Here is a 27877-nt window from a genome sequence, read left to right on the forward strand (position 1 = left end):
CGCCCGGGGCTGGCTCGTGATGGTCAAAGCTCTGCCAAAATCCAGCAAACCTTCGGATGCTTTGACTTGGTGCGGAGCTGTCGTGCTTTCGGACTGCCAAGCTGGTGCAGAGAGCGGCGCGAGCTCAGACGGATGGGACAGTGCCTGCCCTGTGCAGGACGGGGTTGGGCTCTCACCCGTCCCTGCCCTGCAGGACCTGCTCTGCTTGAACACGTAGCTGAGACCCCACCAGCATCCACGATGCCCCACATCTCTCCCGCACGTGATGAGTACAAGCACAAACCCGACCGATCCTACAAGCCCATCCTCAGCCTTTGCTGGCTCCGTCCCTGACATGTAAATAATGACATACCATTTCCACGGCTTTCCAGCCTATTACGCTGCTCTTTGGACCTTGCCTCCCATCAGAACAGAAAACCTGTGTCCCTGGGTGACCCTCCTGGCACAGCCAAAGCAAACCAACGTGCTATATTTGTTTTTCAAGCCCGGGCCAGGAACGATTCCCGTAAGGCTCAGCCTGGCTTAATGGAGCTGTGTCTGTGCTGTGCCTCTAAGCCTACGTTTGGCCACGGGGCCGGAGCTGCTTTTTCGCCTGGCTCAGTTCGGACGCAGCGGTGTTTGCTGAAGGTAACTCTGCAGTGAGAAGCAGCAGCAGAAAGTGATGATGGGGCAGGGGAGGAGGAAGAAAAAAAGGGAGATGAGGGAGAACGAGGAGGAGGGGTAGCCAGAGGGTGCTCCCAACCTTCCCAACGCATCGCGGCTGTTCTCAGACAAGCTGGGCTGGACAGCAGGTTTCCAGCGAAGAGTGTAGCGAGAGGACAGCGGGGCTGCAGCCCGGCGTGAGCCAGCGCTGGGACCTCCTCGCCACGCCTGTGTCACGCCACCGCACTCATCCCCTCCAGCCTCTTGCTCATCCGCCGCAGCAGCCGGGATGTTTTTCTTGGAGGAGGTTGTTCGGGGACAGGCTGCGCTGCCGGTGGCTGAAGGTGCCACGGAGAGCGGTTGGGTGCCAGAGGGCTGGTGCCGTGACTTGCAGCCCTGCTGCTTCTCCTCTCTGCTTCATGACAGCCCTCGGCTCCTGTGTGAAACGGGGCTGTCCCCAGACCTGCCACCAGCTGCCGTGGCAAAGCATTGCATGGCGTGCACCAAAGCCACTGCAGGGCTGCATCATCTTTCCCCACTGGCCCCCTCCCCACAGGTCACACTCCTGGGCCATGGCTACCCGACCCCCTCCCAAAGGAGCATCCTTAGGACTGCACACAGCATGAAAGACGCAGAAATCACTTCTGGGTCCTTCATCATCACACGCCTACCCCCAGCCAGTCACTTCATTTCAATCATTCCAAAGAGTGATGTACGAAAACTTGCCTCAAGATCCTGAGCTTCTTTCATCATAATATCGCCCTGTCCTCTCTATCCTATGAAGCCTCTTTCCACCCTGCATGGGTACCTGCTTTACTGCAGAGGTATTTGGTGTGCAGTGCAAAGAGAGTCCTGGATACTTCCAGAGCACCACGTGCAGAGCCCTCCCAATATCAGGGCACAGAGGGATTTTTTTTTTCCAGGAGATGCTTTTTCCCAGCAGGATTTCCCCACCACCAGCAATCAGCAGAGGAACAAGGTTTGTCACACCAATGACGTTTGCAGCCGGTTGAGTGCATGGTTGTAGCCTGCACTTAGTAGGCAATAAGATACTAATTAGAGCGTTTCACAGCAAGTCCCGTTAATTGCATGAGTGAGGTGCAACCATCCCCCTGCACCGGTGTCTGTGCAGACACCCGGGCACTTCACCCCGCAGCCTGGTGCACCAGGAGCCCTGCACACCTGGGCAGAGCAAAGGAGTTGTTAAACTGAGCTCAGCGCACAAAACCTGAGTGGTTCGACTGCTATGGGACAGGAAAAGCTTTGGGGAGGATGAGGAAAGCAGGGCTGTTGGGCCTAGATCTTCTACGCAGCCACTTCAACACACATGGAAAGCAGATGAGCTTCACGTCCAGGATGTGGGAAAGTAACCAAATGCCATCGCCCTGTGGCCAGCAGTGCTCTGCATTCTCCAAACAAGCAACCTCTGAGCCCAGCAAACCTCACCAAGTCTGACTATAAAGGGGATGAGACACATCTTCCTCTGAACAGCCTCAAAAGCAGCAAAAAAGCTACCCAGAAAACCACCGAAGAAACATGTCCAAGAGGCCTGGGTGCATCCCAGCCTCCCCCACTGAGGGACTAGGGGAGATGAGCACCCCGAGGCTCATGGCAACTGTGGCGCCGAGGGCTAGTGAAGTCCTGCTCACCCCCACCACACAGGCACGGTGGGCAGAGGTTTGAAGAGCAGCTCTGGTGCCACAAGGCTCCTGGGATCACAGAATCCCAGACTGGTTGGGGTTGGAAGGGACCTCTGGGGATCATCCAGTCCAACCCCCTGACAAAGCAGGGTCACGCAGAGCACATTGCACAGGGTCATGTCCAGGCGGGTTTGAATATCTCCAGAGAAGGAGACTCCCCACCCTCCCTGAGCAGCCTGTCCCAGGGCTCTGGCACCCTCAAAGCAAAGAAGTTTCTCCTCATAGTGAGTTGGAACTTCCCGTGTTTCAGTTTGTGCCCGTTGCCCCTTGTCCTGTTGCTGGGCATCACTGAGAAGAGTCTGGCCCCATCCCTGGGCAGCACATGCAGGGAGTAAAGAGGCAACTGAACTTTTATCAGTAAATTTAAACTCTTTCAACTAAAACAGAGTTTTACCTCAGAGGGTATCGAATGACTCAGCTGTGCATAAGGAGCCCTTCGCCCCCAGGGAGCGTGTTTCATGCTAGCCTGGGCACGTGGGATCACAAGTCAAGGTGGTAATTAGGAGCATTGAGTCAAATTCCTGGCCACGGCCATGGCCGCCCGTGGGCAGCGGCTCCAAGGGGGCTGTGGTGCCCGTAGCAGCACCTCAGAAACGCCACCTCCAGCCGAGAGCTCCCCCCAATCCCCCACCAGCGCAGGGGCATCTCCCACAGCCTCACCATAAACCTGGGACATAGGGCTCCAGCTGGGATGTTCTGGCACCTCTGCCAAGCTAAAATTACATCCCTGCCACCGACCCCCTCGCCGGTCCCACTGCAGGGACAGGGCACGGCTGCAGTGGGGACGCGAGGGGCTGCGGGGCACGGCCCGGGCTGGGGCACAGCGCAGGAGATGCCACTCTCGCTCTGAAAGCCGGGACGGGCAGGAGCACGGGCAGAGCCGTGACTCCACCTCGGTGCTGCCCGCTCCTGCCATGGGGGGGAGGCAATGGCACCTCGTGCCCCGTGGGACCCGCAGAGATGGCCAGAGGCAGCTGATGACGTCCAGCGGGCTCCACGCCATCCTGCCCACGGGGCAAGGCCTGGTAGGGCGCACACGGGGAATGGCAGGGCTGGGGCTGCCTGAGTTCAGAGCGACCCAGACGGGGCCCCCTCGGCTTCCCAGCCAAGGCAGGCCGGAGCAGCCCAGCTGCTTGGGCTTGGCCTCTCCTCGCATGGCAGCCGGGGGAGAGAGCCAAGCGCCGGGAGAGACGAGGAGTGTGTGCGTGGGGCTGCAAACGCCCTTCCCTCCCGCCTGCCCCGGCGAGGGGAAAAAGAAAAAAATAAAGAAATAAGGAGTTAGTAATTAGAAGGTGAAATCAGGACATAAAAGCAGCAGAAAATCGTCTCAAAGGGTGCTTTTCCTTTTTAAAGGTTTCACCAAGATTTTTTGCCTTTCCCCAGGGTGTCCTTTGCAAATCGGGCCTCACCGAACGGCTATTGGATACGACTCTGACGTCAGCAGGGAAAAGGTCCCCAGACTCTCATTAGAAAGGGGAAGAAAAAAAAAAAACCCTGTCCTTTTTTTTTTCCCCTGACCAATTTAACCTTTTCAGAACAATAAACAGGCTGGTTACAGGACAAAACCAAACACGCCAAGGGGCCGTGGGCTCTGCTTCCCGGGGATGAGCGAAGGCGCGGTGGGCAAATGCCAAGGGCTTGAGCCGGCCCTGTGACCCCGCAGCCCTGTGTGCTCCCTATCCTGCCCCTGGGCAGCAGCAGGTGCCCATGCACGGGGCTGCTTTTAACCCTTTGCTAGTATGGAAACAATCTCATTTCACTCCCTGAGCCAGTGTGGGCATCAAAAAGGGGTCCTGCAATGCTGTGGGATACAGGGGAGGCTGCCGTGGACGGGAGCAGGAGCAAAGCGCGGTACCCAAAGGCAGCAGTGAGTTTTGTTCCTGGCCCTGCTGCCGACGCAGCCCGCGGCGCTCTGCAAACCAGTGTGCGGGGTGAAATGCTGCCCTGCCTTTCCCCAGCACCCATTCCCCAAACGTGCAGGACCAACCCCGTTTACTGTAACCACTCTTGCTGAAGTGGGGGCTGTGGGTGAAGTGCCGTGGCAGGGGGTCCCCAGCAGCTCCCCAAACGCCCCTTGCAGACCTCTCACCCACTCTGGAGGATGCTTGGATGTCAAGTTTCACATGAGCCTTGCACATGGGTGCCGTACAGGAATAGCATACAGTTACCAGCAGCCACACATGCTGGAAAGGGAGCAGCTCCTCATTGCAAAAGTAAAACATAAATATTCAGAGCCCCTGGTTGCCATTCCAAGGAAAAACAGAAGCGTGAAAGAGGCTCAATCAAGAAGGGTCCCACCCATAGATATCGTGACCAAGTCTCCAGAAGATAAGAAATTTAACTTTTGAGATGGTGAAGGGTCACACCTAAAGGAAATGGGCTTTTCCAAATTATAAAAATGAGGCTTGTCAGCGTGCAGCATGTAGGTCAGAACTGATGGAGCCTGGCCTGCGATCCTCGGGAGGGGCAATAACCCAAAGGGAACATCTGCTCATCGCATGGTATTTTGGGCCTGGTTTTCCCAGCCTGGGATGGGCAGGTCTTGGTGAGCAGATCTGGCAGGGCTGCTCATGAGAACTGGGCTGCTGCCCTCCCGCAGGAACCGGAGGACAAATCGCTCCGAGGTGGGAAAAAGATGCTGTGAGTAGCAGATCGGGCTGATGGCGGAGGGAGGACCAAAGAGCTGGGCAGCTCCTCCAGCCGCCCTGCTCCATCATCTGCCCACGCAGGACCCCGCCTCTCCTCAACCCCCGAGGGGGCTCGCTCTCCTGGGGGAGACTGCACTGTGTGCCCATGACTCCCCTCTCCTCTTTCTGGGCACCCTTTGACCCTGAGCAGCCCCTTTCCCTTGGCCCTGTACCATTTCCCATGCAATGAGAAGATAAATTCCCACCTGATGTGGTGGGACTCTGCTTTAAACCCTGCCCTGCACACCCTAAAGCCACAGTACACCCATCCCCTACACTCTCCCATCCCATTCAAGGACTTTCTCCTTGTCCCTCACCACACCACAGCATTTCTCCGTGCTGCGGGTGCCAGAACCGCGCCGGCGTTAGATACCAGTTGCCCCAGCTCAGCTGTGCTGGCGAGCAAGAGGACGAGAGGTTTGGCCAGATCTCCACCCAGCCACATCCCTCCAGGGTGGGGAGGGAGGAAGCAAAGAGGCCGCTCGCTCCCGGCCGCCTTGGCTTGCCTGCGCAGGGGCGTGTGTGCGAACAGGGCTCTTCCCTCTCGCTTTTCCTTTCCATTCTGCACTTCACCGTCCAGGGCAGCGAGCACGGAGCCCGTCAGCCCAGAGAACTGGGATTGCTTTCCATCGCTCCCCCCTCGTTAGCACTGTCATGGCCATCCTGTGGCACTGCCACCCACGCTCAGGCTGAAGCCTCAGCCCTTCCCTGAGGTTTGACCAGGGTGCGCTGGGCTGGACGAGCCCTCAGATGGGCTGCAAGGACCCTTCCGGGACAGACAGACGATAATCCCTTTGCAAAAGGGCTAACACCTCTATAGGTCGTGTCCTGGACGTTTTCTCAGCTGCCACTAAAGGCAGCGGGAGGTGGAGCTCAGCAGCACCAGACAGAGAAAGCGGTGCTGTTATTTTTGGGATTAGGATGCAAGCTCCTCCAGTTGCCTTCCCCTGCCCCTGCTATAGTCCCTCCTGGCCCGTCCACGGCTCAGGGCCTCCTCAAACCCGACCCTTGTCAAAGCAAAGGGGACAGGAAACAACGGGGGGGTTCCCAGCTCCTGTCGCTCACCCGCACCTTTGCAGACACTCATCTCTGCTTCCCCTCAGCTCGGTTCTCCCCTTTCACTTCCCCACCCTGGCTAAGCCCCCAGCCCAGCTCAGACATCACCTTGATTTTACTCCGACAAGGCTCACAGGGGGCTGCCCACCCGCCAGCGGCGAAAGGGGCTTTGTGGCTCACGGGATAATCCTGGGGGGTGGTGATAGAGATCTCCTCATCCCCATGGAAATCGAGCCGTGTTCCTCACATACCTCCACTAATTCAATTTTACACTCTGTGAACAGACCTGCCAAACCTTTATTATTCTTTCTTCTCGAGAAGTTCGCAGCAGAGGGGTACAGCGGGCAGAGGGTGGGGGGCATGAGGGAGGGGTACCTCTCCTGAGACTGACCTCTGCTACAAATACTCATGCTTGGTGCTCTTCAGGCATGGTTTAGTTACTTTCCTTTCAAAACACAGAGCTGAGGATAGAGGGGAAGAGAAGTCTGAGGCAAATACATAATTGCTTAGGAACACCTAGGGCAGGAGGCAGAGGATTTTGGATTTAGGGGAGTGTAAGGGAGAAAAGCACCCGGAGGGCATCCTCTGCAGGTCTGCTAACGTAGCTTAGCCTGGCCTGGACCACAGCTTGTCCCACTCTTAGTCTCCACTTCTGAGATGCCCCAGCTGGGACTCCCAGGCCCTCCACACCCCCTGCCCCACACACAGCTCTAAGCCCTCTCCCATGCCAGGACCCCTGAGCACACCTCGGTCCTGCCCTGCACTGCCCGCAGCCCTACCAGCACTCATCCAGGGTCACACATCAGCATCGTCACGCCTGGTCACCCCAACCCGCTCCAACCCAAGCCAGGGCAGGGGGGACACTCGCAGCTTTGGCACGCACCACTGCTGCGAGCTCTGGTTCTGTGGCAGGGACCTGCATCAGTGGGCAAGAAAAATGCTGCAAAAAAAGTCCTTATGATGTTCTACAGCGATTTGCAATAGCATCTGCAGCCAAATCGCTTGGTAAAACCCTGATTGATCATGCAACATCTTACACAACACAGGGATGGGTTGCAATTGCAACGCATGGGTGCAAGAAAACCAAGGAGGTGCCTCTAAACAGGGGTCATCTTTTAAGGTCCACACATGAGAAGACCCAGTCAGAGGAAACGCAGTGAAACCGCCAGCTCAGAGTCACTCAGTCTGCAAGGAGATTTCCTGGATGGGCAAATACTTGCTCAAACAAACGGGTTTTCACAGGAGACTTGGGCTGCTGGAGCCCTAGGTCTGGTCCAGCACCCATGGCTGACACTGGAAAGCAGAGGGGAGGTGGCCTGTTGAGCCATCAGAACTGGAGATCTAAGGCTCTCACTGCAGCTTTCCTCCTCACTCGGGGACAAGCCCCTCAGATGTGGTGTTCTGCACGTGGCGCAGGATGCACGAGAAGGCAGGTCACTGTCTAGGACAAGATCAGGCACTCTGCTTCCAAAGGGAATCTCATTTTGAGCCCTTTCTCTCAGAAATTTATCCCAAATGGAACATGGATTATGAGTTCTCTTGGTGACCGAACGCAACTGCTCAACCGGACTTGGAAAAAAAAAGTGAACCAAGACACAAAAATTACAAGACACTTTGATGAAGCTACTAATGAGGGTGTGCAAATGTCCTCGAGTTCCCAGTCATCAGAGACGAGAGGCAGGAGGGGGATGAGATGTGGAAACGAATAAGTAAATATAGTTATTAGATATAAATACACAGAAAAGATCAAATTCAGTATTGTTTGCAAGATTTAGAAAAAAAATTATATGAAAACCCTGATAAGGTCTAACATGCACAAAAGGGCTAAACTGGAGGGCATTTTTAATTTAATTATTTTATGTATTATTGAAGCTTTAATGCATTTCATACCTCCAAATGGCAGGACCTACACTAAGTAGCTGTAATATCTACAGCCTATCCTGGCTACTTGAAATGCAAATTAACAACGTGTTTAAGTCTGATTTAACTTTCACATTCAATAACTCGGGCTTTTTTCCTTCCCTCTGCCCTTTTTTTCTAATTTTGCTGCGAGATTACCCACTAGTTTTCTTTTAAACCTTAAATTACTCTTACACATTCTCTACATTAGTTCCACACCGAAGGTATTTGTTTGGGATTAGTTATACTTACCTAACTCGAGGGGTGCTGGGAGGATTACTGGGAGTTTGCAAAGGGCTCTGAGGGTGGAAAGCACTATCTAAATGCTAAGTATTACGAACTCAGATGAGCTATTTACTGACCCCGATGGGTAATATCCCCCCCTCCAAATTGGACGCAGAAATTGAAAGAGCAGAATCCTTTTTTTGGAGAGACAAATAGTGACAGAAGGCCAAGCCAAGGTCCACAAATAAAAAGAAATACTAAAACATCACTTAAGGTCAAAAAAGGGCTGGGTTTATTCCTGGTATGAATAAGCACTGAGTGAGAGGCAGGACCCAGAGCACGGGCAGGGAGGCTGCGGGGGTGCAGAGGCAAAGCCAGACCTTGTGGGATCTCCCTTCCAGCCTTCTGCAGCGCTTCCCCGTCATCCATGACACAAAACAAATACCCAAACAGCTCGTCTGGCAATGACTTGCGGCCTGGCTCTTAAACAGAGAGATAGACCGAGCCCCTGTTCTTCACAAAGCTGAGTTTTACTGATGCAACGTGACCTTTTGCTGGGCAATGGTATTAGATCGTTTCATCTTGCAGTAACACCTCGAGGTCCCAAGAGAGATCAGGGTCTTGTTGGGAGATATTTTATATGTACACATACGAGCAGACAACTCCTGCTTCAGGGAGTTGGACTTGATGATTCTTATGGGTCCCTTCCAACTTGAGATATTCTATGATTCTATGAAATACTGTCACCATCATAGTCCCACATCAGATCTGTACAGACACAGATGGCAAAAAAACCCCACAAACCAAATCAACCCATGTCTTCAACAAATTCATCAGGACCATATTTATCGAGGTGAGAGGGTTCATGGGAGCACAGTCCCTTCCCCTCCCCGGTGCAGACACTGCACCCTGCACCCAGAGCTGAATCCCTCCCAGACACAGCTGGGAGAATCCAGACAGAGATGGAGGAATGAGGGAGAGCGGCACAGGGATGAGGAGAAAACCATCTGTCTATACACATGTCAGCTTTCTGGGAAAGCTTTGAGCAAACATGACGAGGGGACGGGGAGAGCACCAGGATCCTTGTTTAGAAGCCTATTATATAGGTGATAAAACGTAAAGTGCTGGGACAGAACTCAGAGATATCCAAGAGGTCAACAGCAAAGGGAAAATGTGATGGACCAACACTTTAGGGTTGAATACAGGCTCTGGGGTGGGATTCTTCCCCCAGAAAAGAGGCAGTACAAAGCCCAAAGTCCTCCTGCTCCAAAGGCCTCAGCTCCTGCCATGGGCACAGAGGGAACAGGCAGCCCAACTCTACCAGTGAGAGCCTCCATGGGGAGACACACGCCAGGACGGCGTGGCATCACAGGGCTGAAAAGGAGGATAAAGACAGACCATTTGATTTCTTCCTTCATCTTCCTACAGTGATTTTTCCCATTGTGCTGACACTTGGTCATCAAGTTGGATTAAGGGGTCATGAATCACCAACGTCTTGCCGTTGGTGGGTGGCTGTGGCAATTTTGGTGTTGGCTTGCTTGCCAGTGCAAACAAAGAGCTTGAACTGCCTCATGGGGGAAGCATTTAGATCCAGTGAAGATTATTTTCCAGTAAGAGCCAATAAGGTCTTCAGATCTGGCTCAGGACCCTGGCCGCTCTCTGATGGACGCTTTGGCCAGATGGCAGAAAGCAGCACCAGCTACCTGCAGGGCTTGTGCTCAGTGCCAAAGTGGAGACACACTCTCCTAGAAAGCCACGGCTAAAGGTTGTCGTCTGCTCTAGGGATGAGCCGCTCGCAAAAACCGGACAAACACCACAGTTGCACAACCTCCCATGCAGAGAGATGGCAAAGACGAGCTGGGGGAGAAACTGTCTGCAGACAAACGCAGCTGCACAGGGAACCATAAAGACGAAGGTTGTGTGGGCAGCCAGAGGGGTCCAGTAGTGTGAGAGGAGACGAGCGAAACGGGCAGAGGTCTCGCACCTCTCAAAGGAGCCATCAGACCATGAGGAGGGCAGGGGGACGGTGTTTGGGATTAGCTGGTGACTATCGGAGGACTGTGTGTCCAAAAGCTGGTCCTTTTTTCCCTGTTTCCTTCTCCAGGTATATCAGTTGGCCTAACAAGAGCTATTACCTCCCCTAACAAACCACATCTCACTAAGTATTTCTCCAAAGTCAATTCGGCAGGAAAAAAAGAGAGCACAAGCACCGAGAGTGGATCTTCACAGATGCAGCCTCCACCCCATGGCTGGGCACTGCCACCCGGACAGGAAACCCTCGTCCACAACCGGCGGAAGAAGAGGAGACAGCATCCTCCAGCCCCCACGCTTCACCCACCGGGGACTATATTGTTCTTTTCCCCAGCCAAAACTATTCCGTGAATTTGACCTTAACTTTTGTAATAGTTTGGGGGTGACGAACATGGCATTCTTGACGTAGCTAATGTTTGTGAAAAAAACAAATGAAAAAAGAAATAAATAAGCAAACACCCGGCCGCAGACTGCGCTCGGTTTGGCTGTGGTTGACGGTTACAGCCTACGGTGGCTGTGGTGAGGATGACAAAGCGGGGTGACCAGCCGTGCTGCTGGCAAAGCTGGGCAGGGTGCTGTGGGCAGGGCTGGGAGCCAGTGAGGGGCTGGGTGGGCACCCACCCTGCAGGCAGCCCTCAGCATCGCTGCGAACACTAACGGACTCCTTTCCTGGCAGGGGCACCTTGGCTCTCCGGGTCATCACAGTGGTGGGATGTGCTTGCCTAGAAATTCTTCTGGGAAAGGCATAGGGTTAATTTGTGGGGGTAATGGTGTGGTTCAGCCTTTAATTCCCCCTGACAGAGCTCAAGTCCTGCTTGCCTAGTCTGACTGACTTCCTACCCGACCTCAGGCTGGTCCCTCCATCCCCCTCTGCCCGCTCAGACCATGGGCAAGGAGCTGCCCCAACACACACCATGCCTGGTGCAACGGGGCTGTTACCCCAGCGGGGACTGTCAGCCCCTCACAGACCCACGACGCTGGGTGGAGGACTCTTGGGAAGTGCTCTCTTAATTATTCATGAATCAAGACAAGCTTCCTAATTGGAAAAAGGAAAATCCCTCACTGGAGATCAGCTGCTCAAGACGCGTTTTGCTGATTGCTCCTAAGAGCAGAGAAGGGGTACGCTCCTCACTTTCTCTGCAAGCTTTAAGAGCACGCAGAACAGCGTTTGCGAGATAATTTGGTGGTCACAGAGGACTTGGTTTTATTTCTGAATTGAAAGCTGGCTATTAAACATCATTTAAAGAACAAAATAAAAATAAAACAGCAATTTCTTTTTTTATTCTCTCCCTATCATTATCATTAACCTTCTATTTGCATAATATCCCTCTGCCAAGGATCTTCAACTGAGTAATAAAATTTTAGTACTTCAACCTTATCAGTGCTCTGGAAGGGAGTATTCTTCTCATTTCAGAGACAGGAAAACCAAGGCACAAAGAACTGAAATGACCTGCTCAAAGTCACACTGAAAATTATTAGCTGAGCGCGGAATAGATTCCCACGCCCTGAGCCCCGGGAGGCAGCTTGCCCACAGGTACGCTGCTCTTACAGGCCAATTAGCTTTTATGGAAACGTTTAAGGAAACATTTCCTTTCACAGACTCTGCCTGCTAATTTGCTCCCAAGCTTTGTCATCCGTGTGCAAGAATGTCTTAGTTTTAAGCTATCACGGAGCAACTCAGCCCCTTCCCTTGCTTGAGAGAAAAGTGCTTTCAGAAAATAAAGATATCTGACAACACAGAGCACCCCGCTCCATGCTGGTTAAAAAAGGGCTGGAAGAGGTTTATCCTGTGGGTCCCTGCTTACTAATTAAGTCTGATTGCAGGGACTTTGTCAAAGCAGAGGGCTTTGCATGGAGACACAAGCACGGGGAGCGTGCAGAGGCACGCTTCACTGCTCCGGGTGGGTCTGCCCAGCTTGGTGGGGCAGAGCTGATTTTTCACCTAGACCTGCAATATCCTCGGTCCTGCCTTCGCAGGAGCCAGGAGGGAAAGGCAGGCAGGGGCAGAAGAGAGAAGGGCAGAAAGGATGGGAGCGGGCAAGCACGGCACAGGAGAGAAGCAAACCCTTGTTTGTTTCCCATCTCTCTCCACTGAGAAACGGTTAATAGGTTGCAAGGTTTCCACCCGTCCAGGACGGAGCCTTTTCCTCCCCTTTCGAGTGCCCCCTGCCTTCCTTCTCCAGCGACTGGGAAGCTGTGACTGCTCTACACCGCTGACACCTCGGCTGCTCTGGAAACCCATGAACTGTTTGAGAAAGGTCAGCTGGCAGCCGCTGCATCCCTTCTCCTGCCTCCCCAGCCCGGCCAGCCTCGGGCAGTGCAGGAGCACCCTCTGTAGGCAAAGACCCACAGCTACCAGCAGCCCCTGCTTCTTGACATGTTTTTTTCGGCAACATCTCCTCTTCAGCAACCCCAACCCAAGCCCAGGCCATGGGGCCGGAGGGAGAGCGGGGCTCCGTGCCAGCCGGAGATCGGGTCTCTGCTCCACCACTCCTTAATAGCTGGCCCCATTACACACGACATGAATTGAGGCTGGACATCCAGCAAGACAGCAGATTTGCCATCAAAACAGCCGATGTCTTGCCAGCTTGCTGTTGGCAAAATAAAACAAGCACGCCTCTGTACAGGTCTGGGCTCTGGTACGTCTCCTAGGTCCAGAGCTGCCCTCTTTCCAACCTCTCCAAAGCAGCCACCTACTTTTCTCTGGTCTCTTGCCAAACCCGAGCTCCTCGGTGCTGCACAAGCCCTTTCCCAGCCCCTGTTATGGGGGCTTCGGTGTACTCCTTTGCAGTATGGCAGAAGGAAACTATAGACCCTCAGTGCTCCTTCTCCATCCTCTCTCCTGCACCTCCTCACCCCACATCACCCAGGTGAGACTCTCCAGTATTGCCACAGCTCCCCCAAACCACAGCCTTAAACCCAGCTCCGGTTCAAAATGATCCCATTTAGTCCATTAGATATGCTGCAAAATCCCCCCCACAGGCACTTGCTGGGGCCAGCAGTGAATTAAGGGCAGATGAACAGCAGACTGGAAGTAGCCGAGGCAAAACTCCTGCTCGGATGCAAACAAGCTCTGTCCTTCCCAAAAGAGGAGTCTCATAGAGGGTGGGAAGTTGGCAGCTCAGTCAAGGGCTTCTGGCAGTTATCAGCCACTACTCCTATGGAACAGTTTGACCACAGCTTTTAAGAAAACATGTGATTTTGCCCGCGTTTACTGCTCCCTGTCCTCACCATTACAGTGCCTCCTCCTTGGAGACGCTCAGCCCATGTTCACTACATCCTTTTTCAGGCAGCCAGCCCTTCTGCTCCCCTCAGCCACACACCCAGCGTGTTTGCCAGCAGCCTCCTAAGGATCTGCTAACCCAGAGCAAGAACCCTTTGTTTGGGATGGTCTCTAGTTGGGAGAAACAAACACTCCTACCCCCTCCCAGTCCCCTTCATATGAAGCCCCAAGACGTGCTATCACTCACGCAGACATGTGCCCCATGAAAAACGAGGGGGGTAAAGTTAGGAATGAAGATGATGAAGATCTAAAGCCAATTTGAAGGCACCCTGAAGTAACTTGATTTCTCTAGTGTCCTGGGAGCACTTCTGTCCAAGACATAACATTACTCATTTTCATTTGGAGAAGTTTCAGCCTGTAACAAAAATATCTCAGGCTCAGTAATGAGGCAAGAAATCGTGCTTACGTAGCTGAGCAAGTAACATCACTCAACTTCCCTGTCCTTGCGGTGGAAGAAAAAAATGATTGGAGAATAAATTAATCCTAATAAATGTAGGATTCTGATCAGGCACACATAACCAGAAGCGCATCTGCAGGATGAGCAATTGATGAAGTCATTGCTTCAAAGGTGCCTTGATGCAATTAGTCACTTGTAAAACACGCAGCAGAGGAGAAAATCCTGCTCCTTTTGTTAAGGAGCATGAAAATGCTCCACGCACTGGAGTGATTTATGGGTTACAGTGCAGCAAAATTAGAGCACGCAGCAATTAGGGTCGTTCTCTCAGAGATGAAAGGCCGGGGGGAGATGAGTGAGAGGATGGAGAGGATGAAGAGGGGCCAGACGAAGCCAAACACCAATGCCACATTTCTGTGCTGTTGGATTTTAACAGGGATTATTTCCCCTTTGCACAAATCATTGCCGGGGGGGAAAGTGGGCTTCACATGTAAAACTGGTGCCACTGAAGATGAATCAAGTCGTTAATCACCAGCATGAGTATCCGTAATTAGAGCTGCCGGGAGTCACAGGAGCAAGAGTCAAAGGCTCTAACAGGATTACAGACAGAGCTGGATCGTTTTATGACTAATATTAGCAGATAGAGGGAATCTATCACGTGCTTGAGAAGGTCAGCGGGCAGGGAGGTCGGCATTTCCCATCCCCAGTTCTGCTGCCTGGCTACAGTGTCCCCTGCACTGTCTGTCCGCTGCCATCCAGGCAGACAGGAGGGCAGGGGTTCGCCCAAGCACCCTGCTTGCGGGTACCCCGGGGGAGAGGCCCCTCCTTGCAGGCACCGCAGCACCCAGGGTGCAGGATCAGCCCGCGGCCGGGGGCCGGAGGGAGCTGGCTGACCCGGCCGTGCGGAGCGGGGTCGGTCCCGGGGCAGCTTGGCGCAGACGCCGAGCAGCCGACCCTCACGGCGCGCAGCTGGGGCGAGCGGGGAGCGTCTGTCCGTCTACTCACCTCCCGCCTTGCCCAGATGAACCGGGCAGCTTTCCCATGTCCCCGCCATCATGGACCATCTCTCCAACTCACATGCTCTCTTCTCCAGCCCCGTTCCCAACAAGCCACCCGCTGTCGGGACAGGAGGGAGCTGGGAGGCTGGGAGCTGGGGCCAGGCGGAGCAGGAGCCAAAAGTCCCCCCAGCCCCTAGACCTCTCCCTAGCCTAGGAGCCCCAGTGCCCAATTTTAAGCAGCTATTGCTGCTTCTCTGAGCTCATCCTTGACAACTGGAAAAAGTCTGGGAGCTTTCAAAGAAAGGTCCTTAGCTTAATTAAGGAGACAACTGTCTTGTGCCTTTGTCCCCAGAAAGCAGGGTGCGGAGACGGGGCTGCGCTGCCAGACACCATCCTGGGAGCTTCTGGCAGAAGCAGCTCCATCAGCTGCAGGAGGACCCCTGGTGAAGTCAGGACCCCGGGGGGAATAGTCCCTGTGGCCACTGCACGTTGTCCCAGCAGGGTCTGGTGTGCCCCAGGGCACCCAGATAGGATGGCCATTCCCCATCCTCTTGAGCTGTGCCCCAGGATGGAGCAGACCTGATGGCTTCTTCAGCTGTTGCTCCTGCTTGCCTTGGTCCCTAGCAGGACTGACACATTCGCCTGGGTTTGACACTCTCCATCTACCAAGATGACACTAAGGGTTTCTAGAGTAACTGGAAATTGAGATCTGAAAATAATCTGAAGCCAAGTGTGAACTTTTGAGGCTTGAGAGCAGCAAGCACAGTAAATATGAACTGTACATGAATTTAGACCCCTTGCTCTTAACTGGCTCTTTGGATTTAGAGTCCACACACAATTTTGGGCCATTACCACTGAGTGTCTCAATTTCCCAGGCCACACAATGAAGTTGGTGAGATTTATTGATTTCCCTGATGACAGCACAGGATAAAGGATGCCCAAGTATTATCTGTGATTGTGTACAAGCTCTCCTCTCACAGCACAGCCTTGCTGCTAGCACCCGCAACCCTGCCCTCCGTGTCCTCACGAGTGTGCGCACATGTGAGCGGGCCACAGGGAGGGAAATGGAGAGTGGGGTCCCTCAGCCATACCTCAACACTCCTGACTCCACCGTCACCCCAGGGAGCTGTTCAGGGTCAGCACCAAGGAAACAGAGTGAGCCTCATTAAAGCCAGCAAACTGACCTAGCTGCGTAGGACCAGGGGTCTCACTGGAGTTGAAATTCAGGTCTTCTCAGTGGGGGTAATGCTCATATTGGTGAGGTCGGTTCCAAGGACAGCCCACCCAAGCATGGCAGAATGACTGTAGGAGCTGGGCTGCTATGTAGGAAGAGCCACTGCCAGGCCCCGAGCTCCACTCAGGTATTTCCTATCCCTGTTTCATCAGGGTGAGTCATCAGACCACCGCGAAAAGCCTCAGGACTTTGCTTCAGTAGTCGTGATCAGAAACTTCCCTTATTAAATTAATGACCATCCCCTATCTGTCATCTCACTGTTAATAAACAGAAACAAGGGCTGGAAGGAGCGCTGCAGACCGGTGCCTGGAGCCAGGCTTGTATCAGCAGAACCCGTGTCCGGCAGCACTGTGGAGCTGCTCCCAGACACAGCACGCAGGAACGGGAGGAGGCATCACCCCACGCACCAAACAGTCTCCAGCATAAACATCATGAGTTCCCCTTCTCCAATACCCCTCGGGATGCTGCTTCAGTGCAGCACCCCTAACCAGTACAGTTCTGAACCACTCATTTGGCCACAGGGACAACCTTCCTCAAATACATCTCTCTCATGGGACAGATGAAAGCACGCACTTGAACACCCACTGCTCTAAATGATCCCCTCTGAGACGTATCAACCCTTTTCCCACAATTGGCACGACACGGGCTAGCAAGGACGAAGATCTTACTTGGTCCAAATGACACCAGTTCAAAATACAAAGCTTTTTCTGTCCCAGGGTTCCTAGAGACAGATGAAAAAAGACATTCTTTCCTCTGCAAACAAGCCCCAGGGACAGGTCAGCACCACCCACCCCTCCCTCTGGCAAAGGAAAGGTCATGGTCCTGTTCCCTGGAAGAACAGGATTACAGGGGGGAAAGAGTTCAGAGTCCCCAGCAAAGACCAAGTCAACACGATGCTGAGATAAGACCGCTCCTTGACCCCACCACGCTGGCCCCATCGGTGGGAACCCAGCAAGGGAACGCTGCAGATTATCCACTCTATCCCCCATAACCCAAACTAGCCACAGCAGTATTTCCTATTATGTCTCCATAACCCAACCTGACCCCCTCTAGGGTCTCCGGATTAATATCTGAGAAAGCTCCCAAGTCCAATCACCCAATTACAGGGAGGAAAGGTTTATCCTATCTAAACAGCATGAAATGTAACATAGACCCAGCTTTGCCCTCCCTCCTAAGAGCCCTATCTCAATCCTCAGCAAGCTGAACAAACGGGAAGGGGTCACGGGGGAGATGGGGAGGGTCTCTCCCTGCTCTTGTATCATATGAAACCTGCAGGAGGAGCAGCTATTTTAATTGGCAAATCCCCTGACTCAAGGTTTAATCCCTCTCCATTTTTGCTTAACTTCCCTTACACCAAAGCAACGTGGGGAATAGATGACGTGCCCCACCTCGAGCCACTGCCCAACAAGAGGAGCCCCCATTGTCTTGGTGAACAGGGAGGCAGGGGACGATGGCCCTCAGGACATACAGCGTACATGGCCCAGCCTAGGACATGCAGGGATGAAGGGCTGGTACCACCATGTGCCATCTAACACAGATAAACCAGGGGGACGGGGTGGATTAGAGCAGCCTTGATACTGGCAGCGCAGAGCAGGCAACGGGCAGGATCACAGCCCAGAATGACTGCAACGTCCCCAGAGTACCTCCTGAACGGGGGATGAGAGGTTTCAAACAGGACAGAACAGGCTGCCCCAAGGCAGCCTTTGTGCCTCCTTGGATCCCTTTCCTATCCTTATTACCTTTCAGAGAAGCGTGGAGGGACGCTGTCGAACTTCTTGGATTGTATTTCAGCCACCTGACAAAGCTGAACGCATGGGAAACCTCCACAGCAGCCAGAGGAGTGGAAAGCAGATTCCCCAGCCCGTTCAGGATCTCATCTGAGGCCTTGGCTAGAATGAGAGGAACATGCAAAACCTCCACAAAGATCCTAACCTGGCCAGGAACCCCGGTCTGGGTGTCATTCAGAGCCCATCCAAAGGGAAGACCCATGGTTTTTGCTCAGTAAGCACACCCAAGCTTCCTCCCAGAGCAGGGTTGTGTTGCATCCATGGATGCCCCACAGCCTAAATTTTCCAAGGAGCTCAGGGCTGCACTGCCAAGGACCAGCTTTGCAAACACAGACTGAGCTTCCCACCAAACTACAGCCACAATTTATTGATTAGAAGAGCCTGTCTAGTCAATAAAGGCTCCTGTGAAAAGGCTCCACTGAACTGCACTCACACGCCATGATCCGTCTGACTGTGTTAGCAGCCTTCACTTTTGATGCTTTCTGACAAGATGGATTTGTGGCCTTGACTTTTCCAGATCAGGAGAAACTTAATCCTAGAGGATAAAATTACAGACCAGTAAAAAAAACTCCGTGACTGGCCTCATTAACTGCCATTTAAGAAGTTCAGAGCCTTCTTAGCTAGAAGGGAGCATCTACAGCTGTCCTTTGCCTTGAGGGAGAGGTAGCTCTGAACAGACAGCACAAAGTCCTTGGCAAACACTGTGCTCTTAAAGTGCATGACATACTCGTGGCACCATCCAGGCTGTTCCGTCCTCTGCAGTCAGCAGGGAACGGGCAGACAGTCCCAGCTCTCCACCTACAAAGTGATTTGGGAGAAAGCAAAGATAATGCCTAGTTCTGTCCAAAAGGTGTCTGGGCAGATAAAAATAAAAAAACCTGGAACAACCATATGGAAATGTGAATTAATGAAATATTTCAGCAACTGACTCAATCTTAATTGAGAGCTGAGAACCCTCCACCTCCCTTCTGCTTTCCAGGATACAAAAATGACACTAGTAGGTGGAAATAACTACAGCTCTCCCAGTGGGAGAGAAATCAGTGCTTCGGAGGGAGTGTAATGGCCAAAATTAAGCACTTGCTTGGTGCTATTACACAACACATCCCAGGAAGCAGCTTCCAAAAACTTGACCTTCTCTTCAAAGGCTTCTTTTTGAACCGTCTGCCTTTTTGCTAACAAGTGAAGTGGATTCAGCACTCAAGAAGGGCACTCTGGGTGTTGGAAACATCTTTAACCGTGTGCTCGTTACAGGAGAGGCAGCAGCAATGACAGCTTCCACACAGCAGCCCAGGCTCCCTGCACATAGATGGTCACAGATGAAGCTCTGCCACACTTCCATCCCCAGCACATGAACAAGCTAGTCTTCACTGAGTCGTGGCTGCTATCAGCCAAACACCTGCCCACCGAGAAACCAGCTGAGATCCACCAGGCAGATCACCAAGGAATGAGCAGGTAGAGGCAACCAAGCAGTGAGTATAAGTGGCAATGGTGGGTCACCAGCTCCTTACCACCATCAGGTCCTCCTCCACGTCAGTGATGTTCAAGGATCTCTTTTGAACACAAGTCAAACACACAGATGCCCCCTGAAAGAGCTGCCTATCGCTCCCAGGCTGAGCACTAACCTTCCTGGTATCATAGAGCAGAAGAACTGATCTCCTGAAACCAATGGAGACTGTGGTCTCTTTTCCAAGTCTCAGTTTGTGATCCACCAGCTGCAGAGCCTACATCCCCTGGGCCAACTTACAAATCAAAAATTGTCTACAAAATTGGCACTCTGGTGCCATAGCTCTCTATGGAGAGAGCTTCCCCTCCACAGGGCTTTACAGAGGCAGGCAATACCATCACCCACGCTCCAGATCGTTAGCATCTTTAACAACTGGTTTAAACACTCATGCTTTAACATCCCCCATGCTTTGTTGGCATGAATTAAAACTGGATGTTCACATATTTACCCAACTCCTGGCTGGACCTGAAGCTCCTACAGCTTTCTAAAGGCAGTGTTAACTCCTGCTACTCTCTCCAGTGCCCAGCCTGTTTGGAAGTCAGGACTCTAAAGGTGATTTTAAGGCATGTAATAGGAGTGCAACCTGGCTGTACAGAGATTGCACCGACTCCTTACTGACAGGCACAGTATTTGTTCTAGACAGATAGTTTTTCCTCTTCTTCTTCCAGCCTGTGACTGGTTTTCACATGACAGCAGCAGCACAGCTTGCACACAAGAGGCCGTGCTGGAAGTGACGGTTGCCATAGCTATATCCATACAGCCCCGGCCACCCAGACATGTCAGAACAATGCTCTACAGAACAGAATTAACTTATAAATAAAATACTCTCAAGCCTCAATTCAGAGCACAACTTGCAGGTGTACAAAACACTAAGCCTTCTGGGTTGGCCTCTTTCACTTTCTTTATAGACACAATGCGTATTCAAAGACTCCTCTGCAGAACAGCATTGCTCCAGAGCAGCCTGTAACGCTGGCACAGTGAGGTGCACAGGTTTTATATAGCCATACCCTCAACTTCTGTGCATTGTCCTGCCCAGTCTATGCCTCAGACACCCTCCCCAGACCTTCTCCATGCCACAGTCCTGGATATAGAGGGCCCCAGTATAGTAGAGGACTCTGATCGAGCTGCCAGAATCCACATTCTCCTGCTCCGAGGTCTACATGATCTCCAACAAGCTCATGCAGCAGGCTGTGTTTCTGTTCTCCTCCTCTCTTCGAGGATTACAAGCTACCTCTTCTTATGAACGCGATCGCTGCCCAGCCAAAGAGACACAGGAGCGGCCAGGATAATAAAAAATAAGAAATAATAGAGCTTGGGAGTCTCTGCTCAGACCTCACCTGTCCTTCTGGGACCAACAGCAGCGCCGCTGCATAAAAGCACGTGAGCGGTCTACTTTGTTGTATACTTTTTTCAACTAACACCCCACAATATCCCCAAGCACGTTAACCCGGCCGTAGCAGTGGTACCACAGAAAAGACAGAGGAAACCAGAGCATAAGAGCCTACGCAGAACAGGACAGAAGACAATGGGCTGGGACAGAGGTAAAGCCTAGCAATCCTTTTGTGATTGCTAGCAGCAACACCGAGCAAGCAGCACGTTGTGGCAACGTTGCGTTCACACTCGCTGTCACCCTCAACCATCGCGACAGCCAATGCTGCTTTGTTCCTCTGCATCTTCCCCGTTCAACCCACTTTGATGCTGGAGCACAAGCAGGGGGAGATGGCTTCACGCTGAAGGAGCACAGCTACTGCGTATGCTTTGCACGGGTCCGGAGCTGACCAGTGGGGGGTGGGGAATGACCGGGAGGTGCGGTGCGGTTCAGTGGTCAGCACGTGGGTCCTGACAGAGCAGTGAGTCTAGAGCAGGGCAGGAAGCTGGAGGGGTCCAGGACTTGCAACCCCCTCTGCTCTCGCAGGCAAGTACCATTCAATGCTGAGGTCAATTCACTGCCCAGCTCTTGTGACCTCGGGGAAGGCATTTCATCTGTATCTTTGTTTTTTTTTTTTTTTCTCCTCCATCTGCACAGCAAGGGAGAGCCCTTTGTGTGATATGCAGGAGGAAGGGTCTGACTTATGAACAGCAAAGTGCTTTGAGATCCTCTCATGGCTCACACACTAAGCCATGAACTCCACAGGCCTCCTCACCATCCCCTGTGCAGGTGCATGGTGGCCACCCTCCGAGCCTCCCACAGACAGCTAGGGCCCAGAGGCACAGCAGGAGCTCAGCACCATCCTGTGGCCCCCAGGGCTGATCTTGGTGGGGAGCCCCACCAGCCTCAGCCAGGCCCTGTTCGATGGATGCGTGGTCAGAGACCCAGCAGCAGGCAGGAGGGTAAGAAAACTGCACCAGGGAGAGGAACATCAAGAAAGGGACCAAAGAGCTCCCAGGACTACAAAGCACCACAGCAGCAACACGGCCACCACCCTAGGAGTGACGCAGCCCCCCGCCGAGCCCACTGACCCCAGTCCATCACACAGTGAAAGCCCAGCCCCTTGTTCTCCTCCAGCCAGTCCCAGTCCTGCTGTGTGCATGCTACAAGCACATTCACAGCACGTTTTTATTTTTAAACCTTGCATTTTGCATCACAGTGGTCACATCAACATACACCAGCCCCCAGGCAGGTCTGACCTCCCAGGTGGGCCCCAGAGATGGTCCAGGTGGTGTTAAACCAGGTCTGCCTGCCTCCACCCAAGGATTTCACCCTTTGTCTTTCAGATGAAGCCTCCCACCTCAGCCCCTCGGCTCCGAACCCTAAAACCAGGCCAAGGATCCCTCTGTCCATCACGGGCTGGAGGATGCAGTGCTGCCCATGCAGGACCATCTCAGGCAGTGGGGTTCAGCCCATCCAGGGGACCTGCTAAGCCAGGGCCACCACCACAAACAACAGCAATACCCCAGGTTCCCCGTCTGGCAGGGACACGGCCTGGCTACGGCAACCAGAACTGAGACATAAAAAGCACTTTACGCCGCGGTCATGTTATCCCCTTGGCCCTCCCCCTCATCCCCTTCAGAGCTTCTTAACTTCAGAAACCTTCCTCCAGAGGAGTGTTGGAGTGACAGAAAACATTTTCCAAGCCTAATATCAGTTCCAGATGTTCGCAGCCATTTCAGTTTGTACCTCACCCTGTAAAACACATTTCTCCCTCTCCCTCTCTCAAGTGCAGCGCCTGCTTCGTCCATGACATAATGCGCTGGCGGGCTCGGCCCTGCACACACACGCGCGCGCGCTCGCGCCCTCTTCGAGAGCCCCATGTTCAAACAAAGAGCATCACTCAACTACAAAGCTGTCGCACACATGGAGTTATGAGTAATTTCCACAAGTTTTAATAAACAGTTTGAGATGTAATTGCTCTCCGTCTTCTCCGCTGGCTGCCGAGCGGAGAGCCGCTCGCTCCCCGCGCGCTGGTGTTGAAAGCGTGGTTTGTTTCGCACACAAGTTCACCTCCTATTAGCCTCAGATGGTCCAAGGGCTGCGTTTCTAAGCACCAGTAATAAGCCTCTTTAAAAAGCACATACAGCCAGGGGCAGCCAACCTACGCAAGCTCCCGGCTCCTTCCGCCCCGTCCCGCAGCATCGCTGCCCCACGCAGAGCCCGGCAGGGAGCAGAGGGGACACATGTTAGACAAGCCTCAAAACTCCCTCCTGACTCTGCTCCAAGAAGAGGAACAAATAGTTTCTAGCTCAAGGGAAAGGCTTCTCCTTCCAGTTGCAAAGCAAGGGGGAGGCCAAAGAGTTCTGCAAGGGTAGGAGACTGAAGGCTTTTGGGGGGCAGGAGGGAGGCAGAGGCAGGTTAGGCATGGGCCAGGTACCATCTAGCTTGCCATGGGGCTGAAGAGCAGATTGGCACAGCCCTAGCCACAGCCAGTGCCAGGAATCCCAATAAGAAATGGCTACAACTGCAATAAACCAAACAAAAAACACCGTACAAGCACAAACAACCCAGATGCTTGGACTCAAGATATCCAAGGGATGAACAGCAGCAACCTCAAGAGTCCTCAAACCTTGTAGGATCCTCCCAGCCCAGTGCTGCCACGCTCTGCAGATACCCGTGGTGCACCTCCCAGCAATGGGAACAACCCGCTCCTACCTGCCAGCGGCCACGAGACTCACGGGGAAGGAAGATCTGCCAACACCCATCAAAAGCCATCCAAATTTTACACCCCACATCCCCCTCCCAAGGCTTCCTTCTTCAGGCATTGACTTATTTTCTTTTTTGTGGATGCTGCTCAGCTGTGCTGGAGATGTGCTGCAGCACGACAGGTGGGTGATGGTGGTAAGGGGATACCCATGGGAGGAGTTTTGGCCGGGTGAAGCAAAGCCTTTAGGAGCTGTAGCAGTCAGCACCCCTGCAAACCTACGCAAGGTATTTGCAAGAATCAAGTCATCTGGCATTAGGGGCCTGTAGGGTAAGAGAGGAATGAAGGCAGGAATGTTGTTTCGTTATAAACAACACAGGAAAAAAAAAAAAAAAAAAAAGAGATTTAGGATTGGCTTTTCTCTTTAATTGTTAATGGGGTCATTCTGTCCCGAACAGTCCCCCAGAGCAGGAGAGGGGAGGGCAGCTCCCCACAATGAATTCAATCGCCTGTCAAACACATGGCAGTCATAAAAGGAAAATAATAATAATAATAATCTGTATTTCCTACTCTGGCTGCCAGGCAAAGATCCAGGCACTTCAAAGGAGAAACCCCACGTTTCCCCGGTCTGGCCTCACCTGACCAACGTGTGAGCAATCTGGAATCCCCATCCAAAACAAAGCCCCTCCTTTGGTGGCTTGTTTTCTTTCTCCATTACTGGAGGGTGCCCCTCCAAGATAAAGAACAAGCCTTCTTCCATGCCGGGAAACTAGAAACATAACCCAGGGGCCACGGCCACATCGGGCAGCTCTGGAAGTGGATGCTGGCAAGGTGTAGGAGAAAGCTCCTGTGGGACAGGACTGGTGTGTGAGCCAGGAACCAGAGCTCCTTCTCATGGGGGTCTCCACAAACAGCCGGGGCCCCCCAGGATGTAGGGCTCTGGCTCTCTGCAGCAGGAAAAGTCCAGCTCTTGTAGCAGAAAAAATTTGGATACGGTGGTAAGAGAGGCTGCAGAAGCAGAATAGATGAGCCCAAGATGAACAGAGAGGGTGAAAACGTCCCTGTGGCTGTAAGCTGGAGCAGTTTGCTCTGGGGCAGCTCATGGCAGCAGAGGGCTTGGCTCAGAGGGGCTTACAAAACTAGCGAGGAAAAGAAAAAAGCCGCCACCACCACAAGCTGAGAAAGCTTCTGAGCAAGACCTAAGGACTGCCTGTGTGCAACTCCCGACCTGGCTCTGAATGATCCTCCTGAGATCGCCTTCCCAACAGAGAAACACAGACAAAGGTCTTACCAGGATGTCTGGGAAGCCCCACAAGACTGCAGGGGTGCAGCGAGGTTCCCCCCCCAGCATCAGCCCTGTCCCCACCTTCAGCCTGGTCCCCTCTCCTCGCAGGCAGCCCGCACATGCCTCGCATAAGCTGACCAGGCTCCACCTTAGAGCAAATGAGGTTTTTAATCCCCCAAAGTGGCTGTTGCTCCAATAATGGGTGGAAACCCTCTTCCTATGTTCCCTTACCCAGGGGCAGCGGCTGAAATTCGGTACTGCCAGTGTCAAGGGGAAAGGGCCCTTCGCACAAAGGTAGACCTCTGCTTTGGTCAACAACACTGGTTGCTCGCGACATGTCACCTGAGCTTCTTTATCGAACTACATCCAAACTCCTCAAGCAAAAAGCAGGAGGAGATTGTGCCTGGCTTTCCATGCAGCAGCAGCATCACTCAAGGTCTCAAGTACTGTTTTCTGAAATACATCGTTGATTCACCCAAAGCAAACCCCATCCTTCACACCCCTCCATCTCGCCCAGCAGCTCCTGCAGCACAGCTTGAATTGCTGACAAAGCCTCTGCAAGGCACAGAGCGCTCAGTCCAAGCCTGAGCTGGGAACCCCACTCTGACCCAGGGAAGTTTCAGGTTCCCCTGAAGATGTTTTGTGCTGCTTAAATGATCCCTCTAAATACTGCAGGCTTCAAGTTACTTCAATAGGTGTTCAAGGCAACTTAAAGAGTCCTTTCAAAGGCCGGCATGCAATGCAATACTCACTGGAATGGAGCCATAAAACCCTTGAGTTGTGGGGGGCTGACCTTCCTCCCACACCCACCACCCTGTAGCATTTCAGACTGATCAGATCAAACAGTCGCTTCAGTCAGAAACTCCAACTCACAGCCCTCCTACCCAAAAAAGGCAAATCATTTCCTTCTGCCATGCTGCATTCTTGTATTTCCCTTTCTCCTCAGGTACCAATGTCCACAGAAGCCTTCAGAAACCTCTCCTGAATGGAGTGGGTTTGATACCTCATGTAACACCTTGGCCCTATACACCATCCTCCACAAAGGCAGCATCTCCCAGCCAGGCAGGACACAGGGTGCATCACCACACACCCTCTGCACCAAGAGGACTTACCCTCACAGCTGCACCCACCTGTGTAGAGGTCCGTGTCCGTGTACTCATCCACCTTCTTGTGCTGCAGGACGTAGTCAGACACCTTCGTCCCAATGGCAGGCTGCACGTCCAGCCACTCCAGAGAGACCACGGTGCTGGAGGGCTCCACGCTGGGGGAGAGCCGCAGGCTGGGCAGGAGACAGGAAAGAAACCAAGACATCAGCTCCATCTCTACAGGCAGCAAGACGCCTGGCAGGGCTCACAGTCACACAGACCCACAAGGACAGGAGGCACAAGGGCAGAGCGGGTAGGTGAGCACAGAAGAACTTCCAGTTGAAGTTCAGTTGGGTGCAGCCTATGCAATGTGTGTCCTTACCTCCCCCTGCTCTTCGGTCATGCAACTGCAACCACACAACCCCAAATATCCCATCTGAAGGAACCTTCATCTCCTGGGAGAACTACTGAACTTCAGCAGCCCATGGGGAACTGCAGACCAGCTGCCCAGGAGCAAAAGAGAAGGGAAGGATCCAGCCTAATCTTTGTGTAACCCAGGAGGGGAGGGTCTGGTCTGCATTGCCAGCGAGCAACGGCGAGGGAGGGTGGGAGGAAGAGAAGGGGCAGGTGTGGCTGTGAATTTACCCAGCTGCAAACAAGCAACCTCTGATGAGTGTGAGCAGAAGCCAAGGCAGGGCAGCTGGGCACGAGCTCCTGCCCGGTTCCGAGCAGCTTTGTGCCCCCGGCTGTGCTGGCACAAAGGCGTCCGCTGCTCTTTGTGCCAGGGTAAATGACAACACAACGTACGGGGCTACAGAGGGTCCGGCTCCAAACATACAAGTGTGTTTGTTGAACTCGGGATGGGAAATGAATCCCCTCCGAGGATATTGGCTCACTAAGAAGGTGTTCTGCTCCTTCTGGATCGCTGGAGCCAGTCTTCCTGCTTTCTCAGCTAATTTCCCATCAGTTTGCTCCTGATTTGCTCTTGCTCTGACAACCCACAATGAATTGCACCGTAATTCCATTTCTTTCAGCATTTGAAATCCCATTCTACAAGCCTTGCTAATCAGGTGATGAAAATCTATAAGGAAACCTTCCAGGGCCACAGCCGGAGCCAGGATATCCTAAAGGCATCAGTCACACGCTGAGGAGCGTTGGACTGTGGCCCCGGGGCTCGAAGGCGAGAGGAAGGAGGTGCCCGTGGGCTGAGCCTGCGGGAAAGGGGCTGCTGCTGGGGGCCGTGACCCGTGGGAAGGGCTCGCACCGATACGTACACAGGCGGAGGGAGAGGGCTGCAGTTCGGGAGTCCGTTCTCATCGAAGGCGTTGAGGTCACACCTGCACCAGTCTTCGATAACATCGCCTTTCCCCGAGCACCAGTATGAGCTCATCAGGGCTCCCTTGAAAGCCTGACGTGAGAACAGAAAGCGTGAACACGTGTGCTAAAGACTCGGTGAAATCCGGCCAGCGGCTCGGCCGTGCGGTGCTGAGCGTCAGGGGTGTGTGTGCACAGAGCCCAGGGACTGGGAAATAGTGGGGGGGTGGAGGGGGGGATCCTCCCCAGCTCTGCCACTGACTCTCTGCATGGCCCTGGGCAAGTCCCTTCACCTCCTTGCGCTTTAGCTCCCGCTGTCGAGTGATGATGGTTCACCCCTGGGTGCTGCTGGGTGTGGGGATGGGGAGTGCCTGCCTGATGCCTCGTGCAGAGGAGATCTCCTGTGATGGAGGACTGAGCTGCCTGAAGAAACACAAACATTAGCCCGTTTGTGACACTGGAGATCACACGCAGGGCACCTTTACACCGCTGTTGTGCACAATGAAGCTCCCCCACGTGCCCATCCCATAGCTGTTCCTGTGCCTGCAAATAAGGAAATTCCTCCCTCCCCAACAACACAGACCACTTCCATCCTTCTCACAGGTTTGTAATTCATACGAGCTACCCCCCTGCTAGCACATCGCTGCTTTATTCACTTGCATAAGGAACACTCACAA

At 53.3% G+C, this 27877-nt stretch overlaps 1 protein-coding gene across 1 annotated transcript in view; it reads right to left on the reverse strand.

Moving 5' to 3' along the window:
• The window catches only part of ASTN2 (astrotactin 2), a 342339-nt gene that overhangs the window by 63232 nt on the left and 251230 nt on the right, over window positions 1-27877 (reverse strand). Inside the window, exons 18-19 of the mRNA XM_068413664.1 lie at window positions 27161-27294; window positions 25932-26080 (exon numbers count right to left, since the gene is read on the reverse strand). Of these exons, the coding sequence (XP_068269765.1) occupies window positions 25932-26080; window positions 27161-27294 (283 nt within the window). The remainder of the gene's footprint in view (window positions 1-25931; window positions 26081-27160; window positions 27295-27877) is intronic.

The sequence above is a fragment of the Nyctibius grandis genome, chromosome 16 (assembly GCF_013368605.1).
Source record: "Nyctibius grandis isolate bNycGra1 chromosome 16, bNycGra1.pri, whole genome shotgun sequence".
In the NCBI taxonomy this organism is placed as follows: domain Eukaryota; kingdom Metazoa; phylum Chordata; class Aves; order Nyctibiiformes; family Nyctibiidae; genus Nyctibius; species Nyctibius grandis.